The sequence below is a fragment of the Geotrypetes seraphini genome, chromosome 7, assembly GCF_902459505.1.
Source record: "Geotrypetes seraphini chromosome 7, aGeoSer1.1, whole genome shotgun sequence".
Lineage (NCBI taxonomy): Eukaryota > Metazoa > Chordata > Amphibia > Gymnophiona > Dermophiidae > Geotrypetes > Geotrypetes seraphini.
This window is the reverse complement of record NC_047090.1, coordinates 133,666,513-133,684,544: the sequence shown is the minus strand read 5'-3', so window position 1 is coordinate 133,684,544 and position 18,032 is coordinate 133,666,513. Positions and strand designations below refer to the sequence as shown.

The 18,032-nt window shown below is 42.5% G+C and overlaps 1 protein-coding gene across 2 annotated transcripts in view; it reads left to right on the top strand.

Annotated features, from left to right (window-relative positions):
* The window catches only part of SOS2 (SOS Ras/Rho guanine nucleotide exchange factor 2), a 292,583-nt gene extending 280,211 nt beyond the window's left edge, over positions 1 to 12,372 (top strand). For both annotated transcript variants that reach the window (XM_033951288.1, XM_033951289.1), the window contains one exon: positions 10,620 to 12,372. In XM_033951288.1, coding sequence (XP_033807179.1) covers positions 10,620 to 11,114 — 495 coding nt within the window. In that variant the 3' untranslated portion in view covers positions 11,115 to 12,372. The remainder of the gene's footprint in view (positions 1 to 10,619) is intronic.
* The last annotated feature ends 5,660 nt before the right edge of the window (positions 12,373 to 18,032 follow it).

Sequence of the window (18,032 nt, the reverse complement as noted above, 5' to 3'; positions counted from 1 at the left end):
GAAAGGACATGGGGAAGATGGAGGGGGAGAAGGACGCTGAAAGGACATGGGGAAGACGGGGGGAGAAGGACGCTGAAAGGACATGGGGAAAACAGAGGGGGGAAGACACTGAAAGCACATGGGGAAGACAGAGGGGGAGAAGGACGCTGAAAGGAAATGGGGAAGAGAGAGTGGGGAGAAGACGCTGGCAGGGAAGAAGACAGAGATGCCAGACTATGGGGGGAGCGGAGGGAAGAAGATGGGTGCCAGACCAATTTGGAAGGGGGGAGAAAGGGAGAGGCACAGTAACAGAGCAAATGGAAGACGCAGAGAGAAGAGAGATAGTGGATGGAAGGAATTGAATGAGAACATGAAAGCAGAAACCAGGCAACAAAGGTAGGAAAAAAATTATATTTCTTTTTTTTTTTTTTTTTTTTTTGCTTTAGGATAAAGTAGTATATTAGTTGTGTTGATAAAAATTTATAAATATTAGAGGCTCTGGTAGAAACCCGTTTACAAAGTATGTATTCTTCCCAATTAATATTTCCAAATTAATAAAGTCTTTTTGCTTATTTGTAAATGGGTTTCTACCAGAGCCTTTAATTCAGTAGCATAATTAAATGAAATAACTATTTCTGTAGTTTATAGGGACGGGTGGGGACGGAGGGGATTTCTCGCGGGATGGGTGGGGATGGAGGGGATTCCTCGCGGGGACGTGTGGGATTCCTCACGGGGACGGGTGGGAATTTTCCGGGGACAGGTGGGATTTCTATCCCCGCGCAACTCTCTAGTTGTAAGCTCCAACAAGAAAAGTTGTTTGGCACCGGTATGAACACCGAGAAGACGTCGCAGCCTTCCTCATCGAAAGCATCTACGTTGGCATCGTGGGATATCGCTCCAGGATAGATTGGCTACCATTCTGGGCTTGGGTGATGAGCTATTTGGTGATTCTACTGAAAATGCTACCCAAAAGCTCACTGACCATGAGAAACATTGGGATGCCTTAGTCAAATCCAAGCCTAAGCCTTCATCTTCCAAGTCTTTCAAGCCTTTTTCTTCCTATCAAAGGCGTTTTTCTTCCAAACCTGCTGTTCCTCCTAGACCACAGCAACCCCCCCCCCTGAAAACTCAGACAGCAGCTCCCCAAAAGTCAGCTCAGACTTTTTGACGTGCTTCTCGAGTGCATAGCCTCTGTTCCTCTATACCAGCCTCTGCTCCCTCAACCCATCGGAGGACGGCTTCAACTCTGTTATCCTCGCTGGGAACTAAATACCACAGACCTTTGGGTACTAACAGTAATTCAAGAGGAATACTCTCTTCACTTTATCGACATTCTTCCAGATCATCCTCCAAGAGAGTCTTCTTTCAACTGTCAGCAGACATCCCTTCTCCTTCGGAAGATAATCCCTTCTCGTCCTCAGTGCCATTGAAAGGGTTCCTCCTGGATAGAAAAACCAGAAATTTTACTTCTGGTATTTTCTCATCCCGAAGAAGATGGGAGGTCTTCATCCAATCTTGGACCTCAGGGGGTCTCAACAAATTTCTAGTGAAGGAAAAATTTCAGATGTTATCCCTAGCGACTTTATATCCCCTCTTAGATCCCAACAAATGATCTCTGGATCTGAAAGAAGCTTATACTCACATTCCAGTGTATCCGGCCTCCAGATGATTCCTCTGATTTCAGGTGGCTCATCACCATTATCAAATAAATAAATAAATACAAAGTACTACCCTTTGGCCTTACATCGTCTCCCAGGTTCACCAAGTACTTGGGTTGTAATGGCAGTAGCACTACGGCTTCAAGGCCTCTCAAGACTTTCCTTACCTGGATAACTGGTTGATAAAGGACCCTATCTTGCATGACAATTCTCTTCCTTCAACAGTTGGATTTCAAAATCAATTTTCCCAAATCCCAGCTTCAGCCATCTCAGACTTTTCAGTTCATGGGACCTCTGCTCGACTCTGTTCATCTTGGGGTGTTCTGCAGCAAAGACAAGACAATTTGATTCAGCTTTGCACTCAGATTTATCATCAGCCATCAATCTTAGCCAGACAAATGATGGTACTTCTTCTGGGCCACATGGCTTCCAATGCATATTACTCCATTTGCGAGACTTCATCTCGGGATACCTCAATGGACTCTCGCATCTCAGTGTCTCAAGCTTTCGACCCTCTCTCTGAACACATTACATTCATGCCTTCACTTTGACTCTTCCAATCTCTCCAGAGGATTTTGTTCCATACCCCTCCTCATCAGAAAGCTGTGACCATGGGCTCGTCCATTTATGCATGGGAAGCTCCTCTGGATGATCTTCGCACACAAGGTCACTGGTCTGCCCAGGACTGCCTTTGTCACATAAATCTGTTGGAACTCAGAGCAATTTACAATGCTCTCAAAGCTTTTCAGCATATTGTGACCAATACCGTCCTTCTAATCCGTACAGACAATCAGGTCACAATCTATTACATAAACAAACAAGGAAGTATGGGTTCTCTCCGTCTTTGTCTGAAGGCCTAGAAGATTTGGTCCTGGGCCATTGCTCACAATGTATTCCTGAAAGCAATATACATTCAAGGGGAACAGAATTCACTTGCAGACAGACTCAGCAGGTTTCTTCAGCCACACAAGTGGACACTCAACTCTGCAGTTTGTCCCATATATTTTCAGTGGGGGACTCCTCGAATAGACTTGTTTGTGTCCCCCCTTCCCCCCAATCACAAGCTGCCCCAGTTTTGCTCCTGGCAGTACTCTCCTCAGTGTCTGGAAGGAGATGCTTTTCTGCTAGATTGGACTCACAAGTTTCTCTATGTTTTTCCTCCAGTTCCTCTCATCCTCATGACACTTGTCAAGCTCAAGAGGGAATCAGCCACCATGATCCTTATGGCTCCTAGGTGGCCCAAACAACACTGGTTTTCCCTGCTTCTTCAACTCAATATGAAGGAACCAATACCTCTTCAAATTTTCTCGTCTCTTCTCACCCAGAATCACGGATCTCTTCTGCATTCCAATCTTTCAACATTACACCTAACAGCTTGGTTGGTACTTCTCAGCCTAACAAGTGCTGACCTTCATCTTTCTCAGCCTGTCAGATTAATCTTAGAAGCATCCAGAAGATGTGATCTCCAGAACTGTACAGAGTATTCCAAATGAAATCTCATGAAAAACTTAAACCAAGCCACCATCACCTCATTTTTTTTTTAGGCTGGTCATTCCCCTTTCTCTCTCTGCATCTTGCTAGCTGTTTGGCCATCGTAATGTCATCATGTATGACCACCCCCAGATTCCTGTACCCTTTTGTGCACAGAAGTTTTTGCAACTCAGATACATTGACCCTGAATTTTATTTATTTATTTATTTTTTGTATTAAACCTTTGCTTCCGTATTCTGTTTGTGTCTATTCTCCAAGTTCCTACACCTGGCCCTTAGATTCTATATTATATCTAGACCAAGACTCCACAAATCTCAGGCACCAGGACACTGTGGTGCCTAGAAATTTCACCCTGGCACCTGGTATTTCTTGCTCCCAAATATGTTTTTGGTTTTTTTTTCCAATTCTGCTTCTACTGAAGAAAAAAAAAAATCACGCACACACACTTCTTACTTTCTTATTGCATAAGAACATAAGAGATGCCGCTGCTGGGTCAGACCAGTGGTCCATCATGCCTAGCAGTCCGCTCATGCGGTGGCCCTTTTGGTCAAAGACCAGCACCCTAACTGAGACTAGCCTTACCAGCGTACGTCCTTGTTCAGTAGGAACTTGTCTAACTTTGTCTTGAATCCCTGGAGGGTGTTTTTCCCTATGACAGCGTTCCAGTTTTCTACCACTCTCTGGGGTGAAGAAGAACTTCCTTATGTTCCTAAGGAATCTATCCCCTTTCAATTTTAGAGAGTGCCCTCTCGTTCTCCCTACCTTGGAGAGGGTAATACCCTGTCCTTATCTACCAAGTCTATTCCCTTCAGTACCTTGAATATTTCGATCATGCCCCTCTCAATCCCTGTTAGAGGGAGAAGAGGCCCAGTTTCTCTAATCTTTCACTGTACGGCAACTCCGGCCCTTTAACCATCTTAGTTGCTCTTCTCTAGACCCTTTCAAGTAGTACTGTGTCCTTCTTCATGTATGGCGACCAGTGCTGGACACAGTACTCCAGGTGAGGGCACACCATAGCCCAGTACAGTGGCATGATAACCTTCTCCGATCTGTTAGTGATCCCCTTCTTTATCATTCCTAGCATTCTGTTCGTCCTTTTCGCCGCCGCCGCACATTGTGTAGACGTCTTCATCGACTTGGTGCTTTGAAAGCTTGAGCTACATAGTACAGGAAGTTTAGGAAGTCTCATTAGACTTGAAATTCTAATACCAGTTCAGACTTCCAGCACAGTGTGGTTCAAACTTGGAGTCAAATGGCAGCAGGGAGGTAGAGAGAATGTCTTTCTGCTGTAGCTGCAGTCAGGCCATTGAGGGAAATAGGTGACAGGCTCAGAAAGAGATTGGATGAAAGTTGGAGGGGGCCATGAGAAAGATTGGCCTGGGAATGGGGGCATGAAAGAGAGGGGTATTACCTCTTTGTTTCACCTTCCAAGTGGGTAATATCACACAGCTGACACTACACTCCCAGAACGGAAACTGCTGGTTTTCTTTTCAGTGATGTGCAGTGGTACCTTCTTTATCTACAGACACAGAATGAGAAAACAGCCTGAGTAAATCAGTTTTTAAAAGGATCTGTTGCTAATATTGGAAGTAATTTCCTCCCTTAATTCCCACACACTTGAATTTTACTGTGGACATTAGGCATGAGTTGGAAGAGAAATGAGAGGTTTTAACTGCTGACTTTGAATTTTGGGATGTTTAAATTTTTAGTGGAAATTTATGGAGGCCTTTTATGTCTACAGTAGGCATGTCCAACAGGTAGATCGTGATCTACCAGTAGATAATGGAGGGGTCAGAGGTAGATTGCCAGCCCCACTTGGCTCCATCTCTCCAGCAGCTTGCCCCGTCACTAGGAGAGAGCTCGTACTGGCAGGTCGTGTGTCGAGGGCTTTCCGCCACTGCTGATCCTTTGCCTGTCTTTTTTTCCTCTGCCTGCAGAAATCTTGCCTGCGGGTATATTGTTTTTGTGCCAATAGTTTGTGGGTACCCCAGGGGGCCGCCGCCCACGCCCCACAATGATACACCACAGGCCCAGCATCAGGTCTTCTGCCTCTCAGAATCACCCATTCCTGCCCCAACACCCTTTAGAAGTGTGTTATATACTGGGCGATAGCCATTTGCCCGGGCTTTACCTGAATACACTTAACCCTATTAGTTATGTCATGTGCTGGTTGTTGGTCGCTTTATAGTTCACTTTCATTAAACATTTTCAGGCAGACACAACAAAGTGTCAAGAATTTAGTGATTTTGGCGGGCTTTTCCAATTTTGTTCTAACTTGCCTATGCATTGCCTTTGAATTGGTTCAAACCACTGTGACTTTTGCTTGCCTCTACAATTTTTATTTTGCCTAGCCTTTGCGTTGATTCTACACTATGTTCAGAATTTATTAAATCACGTGTGATGGTTTTTGATTTTATCTGGTTTGCTGAACAGGTGTTTGAGGTTTTTTTTATGATTGTTTGGTGATATTTGATTATTGGTGCCAGTATGATGAATTCTTATGTTTACTTTTAGAACTGCATGTGCGGTTTTGGCATCTCCAGTCCTTGTATTGCACATCATCTAGAGGTCTTCGATTCCTGTTGATCTTTAATACTTTAGGATAGTGACAGTTTTGTACCAAATTCAGCCAGTGTTTATACTAACTTAGCAGATTTGGCCTTCTTACATCCAGCCACCCCAGTATAAAAAAGATGAGTGTTCCAAAGAAGAGCAAAACCTACCACTTTCATGATGAATGGGAAATGGACTACTTCTTTATCATAGTGAAAGACAAGTGGTGTTGTCTTAATTTGTAACACCCCAGTATCCTTGCCCAAAAAGGGTAATATGGAACGTCATTATAAGGCTCTGCATAGCAATAAGTTTGATGCTGATTTTCCACCCAAAAATGAAATTCGTAAACTGAAGCTCAAAGAACTTAAATCGCTGGCGAAGCCAAGATCACATTCGGTCAATGCAACCATAGCATCTTTCAAGGTCAGCAACCTAATCACAAAGAAATGCAAACATTTCACTGAAGGGGAATTTGTAAAAGATTGTTTTCTTGAAGTAGCTGACAATCTTTTTGAAGGATTTAAAAATAAGAAAGTGATCATAGCTGCTATTCAAGATGTACAGTTGTCAAGAAACACCATTGTGTGGCGAATAGAAAAGATGTGTGGAGACACAACTGAATTGTTTGGAGAATGCTTCAAATTGTGTTGCTTTCTCACTCTAACTGGATGAATCTACAGACATAAGAGACATAGCCCAGTTACTAGTCTTTATCCGGATGGTTTTTGAAGACTTCAGTGTTAAAGAACTACCGTATTTTCACGTAGATAACGCGCACCCGTGTAAAACGTGCACACGGGTATAGCGCGCGGGAAACACAAATTTATGTAAAGAAATTTTTATATACTGCGCTCACGGGTATACCGCGCATGCCGCTCCGACTCTCCTCTAGCTGCCCCGACTTCCTCTGGCTGCCCCGACTATCCTTTCACCCGCCCCGACTATCCTTTCACCCGCCCCGACTATCCTTTCACCCGCCCCGACTTTCCATTCACTGCCCCGACTCTACTTTCGGCCACCCCGACTCTCCTCTCCCCCTTGAAGTCCTGTCCCCACCCTGAAAGCCTGATGCCCCCCCCCCCCCCGATGCCCGATTCATCATCCGGAAGAACCGCTCGCACCCCCACCGCTCGCACTCCCACCCCGATGGACTGCTCGCACCCCCACAGCCTCCCCCCTCCCCCATGGAGAATCCGGATGCCAGTGAGCCCAGCTGCTTCCTCTGCCGGCGGTCCTGCCCCTTCTCTGAGCCCTGCGCTACGCTGCTTCCTCTTCCGGCGGTCCTGCCCTTTCTCTGCTAGGGGGAAGCAGGGGGAAATGAGTAGGGCTCGGGCATGCCCAGTGGGGCCCGGGCACTGCACGTGCTCAGAGAGAAAAAAAAAAAAATCTCTCTGAGCTATTGGAGAGCTTATCCGCAAATACGTCAGAGAAAGGGCGGGACCGCCGGAAGAGGAAGCAGCGCAGCAGGGCTCAGAGAAGGGGCAGGACCGCCGGCAGAGGAAGCAGCTGGGCTCACTGGCATCCGGAAACAAGGTAGACAGCTTCTCCATGGGGGAGGGGGGCAGGCTGTGGGGGTGCAAGCGGTTCTTCGGGTGGGAGTGCGAGTGGTCCATCGAGGTGGGAGTGTGAGCGGTGGAGGTGCGAGCGGTCCTTCCGGATGATGAATCGGGTGTCGGGCGGGGTGGGAACTATGTAAAAAAAATTTTATATACCGCGCAAGGTTATGCATGGTTTGTAAAAACACATATAACGCGTGCGTTATATGCGTGAAAATACGGTACTTTGAATGATTTCTTTAAAAGGGAGAACTACTGGTCAGGAAATATTCAGTTCTTGCCATTCTTTTGTGACAAAGTGTAATCTTCCATTGTTTCCATCACTACTGATTGAGCAAGAGCAATGACAGGTGAGGTTAAGGGTTTCATAGCCCTCTGTAGACAGCATGACGACTTCCCAGATTTCCTTTCTTACCACTGCATCATTCACCAGCAAGTTTTGGCAAGCAAGAGACTCAATACAAAGACAGTCATGGACATTAATTTCAAAATTGTAAATTCAGTTTGTGGAAGATCACTTCAAAGACAGCTTTTCAATCTTACTCTTGATGAAAGAGCAGCGGAAATCATTTTGCACACAGATGTAAGATGGTTAAGTAGGCACAAATTTCTGCAAAGATTTTGTGATTTGCTGAATGAAATAAGAAGTTTTTTTGAAGGTGAGGGGAGATGACCAAGCAGAGTTGGAAGATGAGTGGTTATGTGATCTGGCATTTCTCACTGACTTTACAGGCGAACTAAGTGATATTAACTTTGAACTACAAGGTAAAAACAAATGCATTGGTGAGATGATGAGTACAGTTTCATCCTACAAGAGCAAAATTTGAGCTAATTATGACTGACCTTGCAAACAACACTTTTGATTATTTTCCTAATATGCAGGACCATCTGGGACAATATCCAAATTTTGTTTTTCAGAACAAGAAGTAAGTGACAGAAATCTGTTCTGTTATCCAGGAATTCGAAAATAGATTCTGTGACTTCCAAAAAATTGGAACAGTTGTGGAGTACTTGTCAAACCCATTCAAAGAAGATGTGGACATTAAAGAAACTGCAGCTGCTATCAGTAAAAATTACTCATTGAAGAAGCCATCTCTTGAAAACAAAATATTAACCCTTAAAAATGACATTTTTCTCAAAACCCATGCTGAGAAAGAATCGTTTTGGAAGCTAGTGCCTAGAGACAATTTCCCAGCTTGAGAAGATGCAGTAAAGCTGTACACCACTGTTTTGGTTCAACTTATTTGTGTGAATCTGCATTTTCCCATCTGTAAATGACAGAGTACACAACATTCCAACATGACAGATGAACATCTCCAGGATTCCCTGAGACTGACCCTCACCCAATTTTCACCCAACTTCAAAAAGCTGATGGATGAAATGCAGGCTCAGACGTCTCACTAATGAGCAAGAATGAAATATTAAAGATTGTGCAAGATCAGCCTGGATCAATACTTGACCTAAACACAAATTACTCAATAAAAGTTAAAGAAAGTTATTACTTAATAAAACTTTAAGAAAAAATGTACTTTCCATTTCCCCTCACAGTTCTTACTGGGTCTTCGTGTCTCTGTTTTGTTTTTGCTTAATTTGCTTAACAGCTGATCACATCCAAGTAAATGACAGAAGGTTCATTAAAAATGGGGGGGGGGGAATCCTCCAACTTTATAGTGTTAAAATTTAATTTGAAACTTAATTTTCATGGTGGTAGATCACCGGCACTTTTGGCCAGAAAAAGTAGATCATGACCTGTTCGAAATTGGACATGCCTGGTCTATAGTATGCCTGAATCTTCACTAGATCCCTTCTACACCTTTCAGGTTGTCTATTCCACTAAAGATTTTGGTATCATTCACAAAAAGGCAAACCTTTCCTGTCAGCCCATCCATACAAAAATGTTGGGGGGGAAAAGAACAAGTACCAATCCCTGTGGCATACAACTGGTAGGTAGTACCCTTATCTTCAGAGACCATCCCATTTTCTACTACCTTTTGTCACCTCCCACTCAACCATTTTATGACCCAGTCAGTCACTTTAGGGCCCATACCAAAGTTATTCAGTTTGAGTCCAAAATATAACAAGATATTAATAATAAGAACTGACTGAAATATGCTTAATTGCTCTTTCTTCACTAAGAGCCAAATTTTGTCCTCATTACTTCCCTATTTTCCTTAAAAAGAAAAAAAAAAAGCTACAGAAAAACTTGTATCACAGCTGTCTCTGTGGCAGGTCCAAGGCTATGGAACTCAATGAAAGGTTCACTAAGATTGTGCGCAGACTTTAAGTCCTTTAAAATATATCTAAAGACATATCTATTTGTAAGAGCATTCCAGATATGAGTGTTGTTTTTTTAAATGAGCAGATGTTAATAAATTTCCTATGAAGACTGAATTTGAGATGGTAGTCTGATATAATTTGTTTAGTTTGACCTGTGTATGATAAATTTTATGGTTTTGTTGTTTTTATTTTTATGTATGTGACAATTACAACTTGCTTAGTATCTAAGCGGGATAGAAATATATAAAATAAATAATCAAATAAATTTAACCCCTTAACTAATGAGTCAGTCTGTATGATTGAATAGTGGGATGAGTGTAAGATGGACTAGGGAGGATAGGAGGGAACTAACACCTCAGCAGTGCAGTGACTTCAAAGCAATATTAATTGCTCCCACCCCTTTGAATTTTTATAATTAAAAGAGAACAAAAACTCCTAGAGTCAAAAAAGTATTTCCTATAACAGAAAATTCCCCTTCTTTACAAGCCACAAAAATAATGCAGCAACTTAAGCAGCAGTATTTTAAAAAGGGTTGTTGTTTTTTTTTTTTTAAGATTTTGGGCAGAGTGCTCGTCAAAGCTAGAACATTACCTTTGCTTGAATTGAGCCCTGTAATAATGACAAAGAGCTTGCTAGGTTCTGTATGTTTTTATACAGCACTCAAAAACCTGACTTCTAGATAGCATTCTCTCCCCCATCTTAGAAATTCAAAGATTCAAGGCTAGAGAAAACAAAACCCTTAGCAAAATTAAGCACCCAGAACACATACAAAGGTAATGCACAGATGACTCGTGCTCTGAGGCAGGTGTAAATGTGGGTGTACTTTTTATAAAATATGGTAATGTACATCAAAACTCTGCCCCAAGCCTAGCCTTGAGAATATTTATTACATTAGGGCCAGCATGTGTATTTGTATATACAGTTTTATAAAATCACTTTTTCTGTGTGTGAGAGGCTTTGCATGCAGAAAAGCTTTTCTAAAATGACCTCTAGATTATATAAATTTTAAGCCTGTTGCTATTCTGCTTAGTTAAAAAAAAATAACAAATGACCATCTGCTTGAAATATTGATTTAATTCAAATTGTTCAATTTATATTTTAGGGAAGTTCAAAATCGGATGATGACCCACCTGCCATTCCACCCAGACAGCCTCCACCTCCAAAGATCCAGCCTCGAGTACCATATGATGGACCTCTGCATAGCCCTCCACCGCCACCTCCTAGAGACCCTCTCCCCGATACCCCTCCTCCAGTGCCACTCAGACCTCCTGAGCACTTCATAAACTGTCCACTGAACCTGCAGCCACCACCTGTAGGACGCCTTCACAGAGATCCAGACTGGTTCCGAGAAGTTAGCACCTGCCCGAACTCTCCAAACACCCCTCCCAGCACCCCTTCTCCCCGAGTGCTGCGACGCTGCTGTGTGCTCAGTGCAAGCCACAATAACCTTGCTCATTCTCCAGCACCCCCTGTCCCACCCAGACAGAATTCCAGCCCCCAGTTACCCAAACTGCCACCAAAGACTTACAAAAGGGAACTGTCCCACCCGCCATTGCACAGACTGTCTCTACTAGAGCACACAGAAGCCCCTCAATGACCACAGCCATATCAGTCATTGACACTGGAAAAAAATATAAAAGCCCCACCTTTCTATCCTTTTGGTTTTTAAAAAAAATTAATTTATTCGTGCAGGAAGGGCGCTGTATGTTTAGTACTTTTGCAAATAATATTCCTACAGAAACAACAATGTGCTGCTGATCAAAAAAGTGTGATCATCATTGAAATGTAAGAATACATGCTGTGCTGTTCTCTATACACTCCCATCATGTCTTTTGCTCAGGCGATCAGCAGCATGGCCTTGTCCTCAGTGCTGACCATTATGCCAGTATAAACAGTTTTACATTTTGCACTGTTAATGACACTAATGGAATTTAAGCTGACATAAGCTCATTGCACTCAGCCAAAACTAGAAAGGGTGTGGTTGTGTGGGGTTTTTCTTTTTTGAGCACTAGTAGCCTTGCTTTCTTCAGACCATGGAATCACACGGGTGTGCTACTAGAAAAGGGGTGCTGATTGTCCTCTGGCATACCTTTTTGTATAAGCCTAGGAAGTCTGTGAATACGATGGCTGCTGGTCTCAAATATGGAATACCTGTCTTAAACTCCTCTAATTTGCTGCTGAACATGAAACAGAAATGAAATCTAAATGAAGATGTCAAAATGCACTATATATTTTTTTTATATTATTTTTGACATTTAAAATGAGGACTACCTAACCACATTTGTGGGAGGAAAATAAGATGTCCCCAGTATTAACCATGCATCTTCCTCAGATGTGCCTTTTTGTTTGGGTGGGCAAATGTGTCTTAAGCTAATGAGCTGCCTACTCTTTTGAGAACAAAGTTATTTGCCATGAATGTACAGTTTTGTTTATATTGTATATTTCCAAATAATGCTAATAACCTGTATAAAATGACCTGAGTCCCATTACATATACTGTTGCTGCTCCTCTTGCAAATGTATTCAATGGAGAGAAAATCTAAGGCAGAAAGATTTTTGCCTTTGAGACCCGAATCAATTGTTTTCTTGATTATGGCATTTCACTATCTTGAATTCTCTTTTGGAAACCAGAAACACTTGCCACTTTCTTACATTTTTTAAAACCTGGATCTGACTTTACTAATTAAACTGCTTGCTATCAAATCTGGAGGGACAGAACGCCTCTAGTGCTGTAGCTGCATTTATAAAGTATCCAAAAGCCGCAGGTTTTTTTTAACTGGTTTGTGGCCTTTACTGTGCTTTGTATCCATGTTCTTAACAAGATTAATAATAAATCACCTCAGTTTTACTTTGCAAGGGGTTTACTGGGTTGCATATTTTTGCTTGGGAGAAGGGGGGCACTGTAATTTAGTTACATTTTTCATTTGCGATAGGATGAGCTGCAAACCCGTGTCCCCTCGTCTCAGTGTGGCTAAGTCCTATATGGTGCAGCTGGCTTGTAAGCATTGGTTTTTGACTGTCCTTGTCATTTGAGCTATTGCAGCTTTCACTTTGAGCTTCATTAGCTGTAGCTGAACTAAACTAATAATAAAGGACCACCTAAAGGAGACGCATTATGGGCTTTTATCTTTCACGTTTGCCCAGGAACCATGTGTCTCCAATTAAAAATTAGGCAGGTGTAATCTGAGATGCCTCCCCCTAAAGACTTTAATGTGCCAAATTTCTAGTTCAACAATAGTTACATTAAAAGTTTCATTACTAGTACTTCAAAAAAGAATCCCTTCAAAAGTATATCACCTTTACTGAAGAGCTCCAGGTCTTTTTCACCTTTTTTCATAATATCAAATCAGATAAAAGCTGTAGTATGAGTAATACACTGTGGAAGACAGATGAACATTTCAGAAAAAGCATTTCTTGCAGTGCAGAATTCCTGCTTAAAGTGATCATAATTGTTTTGAATAGTTGTGTACAAATCTGGATAGTATATCGATGTAGTGCCTTATTTAGGGTGCTAAAGCTGACCATTCTACAAGTGGTGGTAGATACTTGAGTCCAGAGTCCAGGTTGCAGTCTTCTCACATGTGACAGTGCCAAGAGCATAAAAACTGAGCAACTGAAGACTGTGAAGACTGCTAGGCCTGTCTCTTTTGTCTAGTTTTCATATGAACTGGAGGCTTTATCTTCTAGAACTGGAGTTTGTTTAATAAGATAACAGTATTGCTCCATGATGGCATATTTTCCCATACTTAAAGTTTTAAAATTGACTCATGGAAATTGGTAAACTCTGCAATGAATGTGTATGCTTAGAAGTCTTTCTGCCTCTTCCCTCTGTACTGACCTTCAGTTTTCCTTTCATTCTGCAGAAACTTTTTATTGTTGTACCCCAATGGCTGCTGCAATATTACAAGCCTAATGAGCTAATTTCTACATGCATTTGCGCTTGCTAGATCCTGATTCTGTGCTGAGAGCAGGAGCATTCAAATAGTGTATATAAAGAAAAGTAGAGACCTAATGTAAATGAGGCCACACTGGGGCCATGCTGGTATGTAGTGAAAGAACAGATGCTAGTCACCCTAGCTGCCTTATCTTTTACAAAGATTAACACTTTGCTCACCAAAAATCCTTTTGTGATTACTTTTTGCAAGATTTCTTGTAAAGATATATGATAGCTAAATCACTAAAGTTAAATATGGCAGCAGTATTCCTTCAGCCATAGGAGCCAACTTTTAATAATTATTGGGGGTGCTAAACCCAATGGAAATGACCTCTCCGTGGACAAAGAGTTTGTTTAATATTGTGGGTGCTCAAACATCCACGGCACCCACAAAGATGGCTCCTATGCCTTCAGCAAAGTGCCCCCTTTTTAAAAAGATTTTGATTTATTCATCGTGTTTTACATCAGTGTTCTTCAACCGCCGGTCCGTAGACCGGTCTGCAGAAATTTCCTGCCAGTCCACAGGCATCGGGCCCGAAACAGTATTCTTCAGCTGCCGGTCCGCGGTGCGATTGATTTGGTGTTATCTTCAGGCTGGCTCCCTCTTCCTCAGTGCTGCAATGTACAAAGCAGTGGGCAGCGACTCCTACACGCGTCCTGCGCCTGAACCAGAAACCTTTCTGACATCATAACATCAGAGAGAAGGCTTCCGGGTGAGGCGCAGGACATGCGAGGAGCCACTGCCCACGGTTTTGTGCACTGCGGCTCTAAAGAAGAGGGAGCCAACCTGAAGATAACACCAGGGGTGGCATAAAAAGACCAGAAGTTAAGGCACAGCATGGAGGGAGGGAAACAACAAAGTTAGGGGGAATGGTTTTATTTTTGAATTTTCTGATTGAATTGTGTCAATTTTGAGAATTTTCATCTGCTGTCTATATTTTGCACTATTCAGGAAAAAATGCATTTTTTTTTCTTTTTCTCTGGGGTTGTACTGCATGCAGAGTCTTGAATCTTAGGGTTTCGTTTGTATATATTAGTACTTTTAGTTTTTGGTCCTGTATTTGCATAGGGGTTATTTGTGCTCTGGTAGGAATTAATGTTGAGAAGCATACAGTGTGCTTTGTGTAGTTTAATTTTGTGGTTAATCATTATGTGTTGTTAATAAGATTATATTGTGTGTATATATGAAAAATGAATGGAAAAATGGTGTTGCAATTAGTACTATTATGGGGGCGGGGTCTGGGACAGAGATTGGGCAGAGATGGGTGGGGTCTGGCCCATGACTTAGCCCAGTTTTCTTCAACTGCCGGTCCACAGACCGGTGCCGGTCTACAAAATAATTATTTTATTTCTGCTGGTCCATAGGTGTCAAAAGGTTGAAGAACACTGTTTTAGATGGTCTACCTTGTAGCATTGGTGCCAGTGTAGCATTGGTGCTACTAAATAATTAGGGAGAAAGGAGTTCTTTAATGTCTCGGAGGCATTTAAATGCAGACATAAGGGTAGATGAAAACCAAAACAGAATTTAAGGATGCAGTACAAGATGCAGCATAAGGGATCAAGAGATCAACCAAGTAGACTCAAATACAAGATTAAGGATTTTGAATTCCAGCCTGGTCATCAGTGGAAGTCTGTACTCTGAAATGAGTAGAAGAGTGATGTTATTCATCCTGCTAGCATTGTAGAGTAATTTGACAGCCCTAAACTGAACGAGTTGCAGCTGTTTAAGGTGGGTGACGGGAAGGCTCATTACTAAAGTACTGAAATAATTGAGTCTTGAAGTAACCAGGACAAGTATGAGAACTCTGATCAACTGTAGTGGAAGAATAGATTTCACTGAATGAATACAATGGAGGTCAAGGAACAGACCACTAAATCAGTTTGATTCTGGAAAGGAAGCTTGGAGTCAAAAACTACTGATTATGTGTACAGTCTCTTGAAACAGTAGTGCATAATTCTGTATTGAAGGGATAGGGCAGAGAGTTTGAGAGATGGATAGATTTATATTTGAATGAGTTGAGAAATGATTCAGTTGTCACAGCTAAGTGGAAACTGACTAAAGGCAGTGGTTGAGGCGGGAAATATCAGGTGAAGATGCAGGCCCAGATGCACTAAAGCTAGCAATCATTGCTAAAACCTGTTTTAACATCTTTAGCGACAATCGCATTTGCCGACCCGATACAGAAAACAGCTCACTGCCTCACTCATTCCCCGATCCAACCATGCAAATAAGCTGATTAAAATTAAAATGCCATGTAAACGAGTAAAGCAATTGATGCTCTAACATGGCTTCCTAATGCACTAAAAAAAGTGATCACTTTTAATGATCCAAAAAAAATGTGACTGGTCAAGACCAGTTGTGTACCTGTCTAGCCTTTTTTTTTTTTTAATGGACACAGATACTGTGCATATTATGCACAATATCTGCCCCATAAAAAAGCACACACACCCTACCAATGACGGCCCTCTCCAATGAACCGGCATCAGGAACCAGACACACACACATACCCACACCAGCGAAAACATGAAGAGGAATGCCTACTCCCTTCTGCCGTGGTGACTCCCTCCCCTATGCGGCAGTGAAACAGCAGAAGGGATGTTAACTCCTGTGCCATGCACCCCCCCAAACATCCCCTACTCCCCCCCCCTCAAAATCAATTTCTTTGGGGTTCTGGGGTAGAGATAGGTTCCCTGGTCTCTAAAAATCCCCAAATCACTATTTTTATTATTATCTTTTTTTTTTCAGTGTAGCTCCTCCTGGCTGTTTTTGGTGCTAAAAATTGCCACGATGGTCATCTTAGAATCCTTTGAAATCACAACACTGCTAGTGCTAGGGGTTTCTCTCCCCCCCCCCCCCCCCCCAAGAGAGCAGTTCCCCAGCAACAGTGCCATGAGCAGGTCGGGGTACTTTGTCAGATGAAGAATTTTTGTTTTTTATGGTAAATAATGGCCAAATGGCCCATTCAGCCTGCTCATCTACAGTAACCATTATCTCTTCCTCTCTCTAAGAGATCTCACATGCCTATTCCACGCTTCCTTAAATTCAGACAGTCTTTATATCCACCACCTCTTCTGGGAGACTGTTCCACCCATCTATCTCCCTTTCTGTAAAAAAGTATTTCCTTAGATTACTCCTGAGCCTATCACCTCTTAACTTCATCCTATGAATTGGACGATAATGATTCTATTTTAATGCTTTTTCTCTCCAAGTCAGGGTCCTTCATAGTAGGATATGGTGCTGAATCCTTGGGAGAGCAGGTTCCAGATTTTGGGGGAGGGCTCTGGATCCTGGCGAGGACTCAACTGTGCATAGGTTGTTTAAACCTTCTGCGCTTATGGGGTTGATCATTAATCCTCCAAGCTACAGGCTTCTCAGTCCTCTGCCACACAGTGCTGGTTATGAGCAGCACCAAGGCACAGACCTCTTGCTTTCCCTCGCATTAAGTCATTACAAAAATGCTTATGGATCATTGGAAGGTTCCAGAAGGGGCCCCTTCAGGTGACCAAAGCTACATCTAAGCTGTATTAGGTGGTGGAGAGGAAAATGATAATGGAATTTTTTAAAAAGATGGATCACATTAGAAAAATGAATGGCATTAATTGAAAAAAAGGGCCATTACTAGGCAGACTTGCATTTTCTGTTCCCCGTATATGGCAATTCATAGAATGGGCTGTAGAGAGCTTCAATGGAAACTCCATTAATTTAGAAGGTGGAGGTAGGTGCTGGGCAGACTTTTACAGTCTGTATCCCACAAATGATTTTATGGCTTGGATGATGATCAATTGGAGTGAGCTTTGATGGCAGCTCCAGTAGTAGGAACCCAAGGTATCAAGCTTTGATAGTAACTCCAATAGTTCTGGGTGGAATTCTAAGGTCTAACACTCAGTAATATCAAAGAAAAAAGATTAAGCATTAATTTTTATAATGAGTGTAACTGTTGGGCAGACTGGATGGACCAGTCAGGTTTTTAACTACCGTCATGTTACTACCCTCCTCCCTCCATATTTGCAGGGCTTAGGGTCAAAGCCAGCCCACGAATACCAAAAAATCATGAATAACTTTAGGGCCGACTCTGACGCAACCCCACCTCCTTCTCACCTCCTGGACCCCTCCACAACTTACATAGGGCTGACTGACCCACCTCTACCTCCCAGACCCCTCTACAGCTTACTTAGGGCCGACTCTGACCCACCCCTGCTACCTGGACCCCTCCACAACTGTTTAAAGCGTTGTGGTCTAGCGGTGAATCGGGACAGGAGCGATCTTCCTATGCTCCTGCCCCATGCAGAACCGCAAACATAAATGGCTGCTGTGAGTTCCCGCGAGGGAGGAAGGGTTCAATCAGAGATATATCTGAGATGGAGACAGAAAATGGAAGAAGACTGAATATGAAAGTCAGTGCCAAAGATGGATGTAGTGCAAAAGTGAAGGACAGGAAAGAAACAGCAAATGCATAAGGAGGCCTTGGAAACATAGTTAAGAGCACAAATAGAACCAGATGATCAGAAAAATAAAATTGCCAAATCACAAAGGTAGGGAAAATGTTTTTATTTTCAATTTAGTGACTGAAATATGTGAATT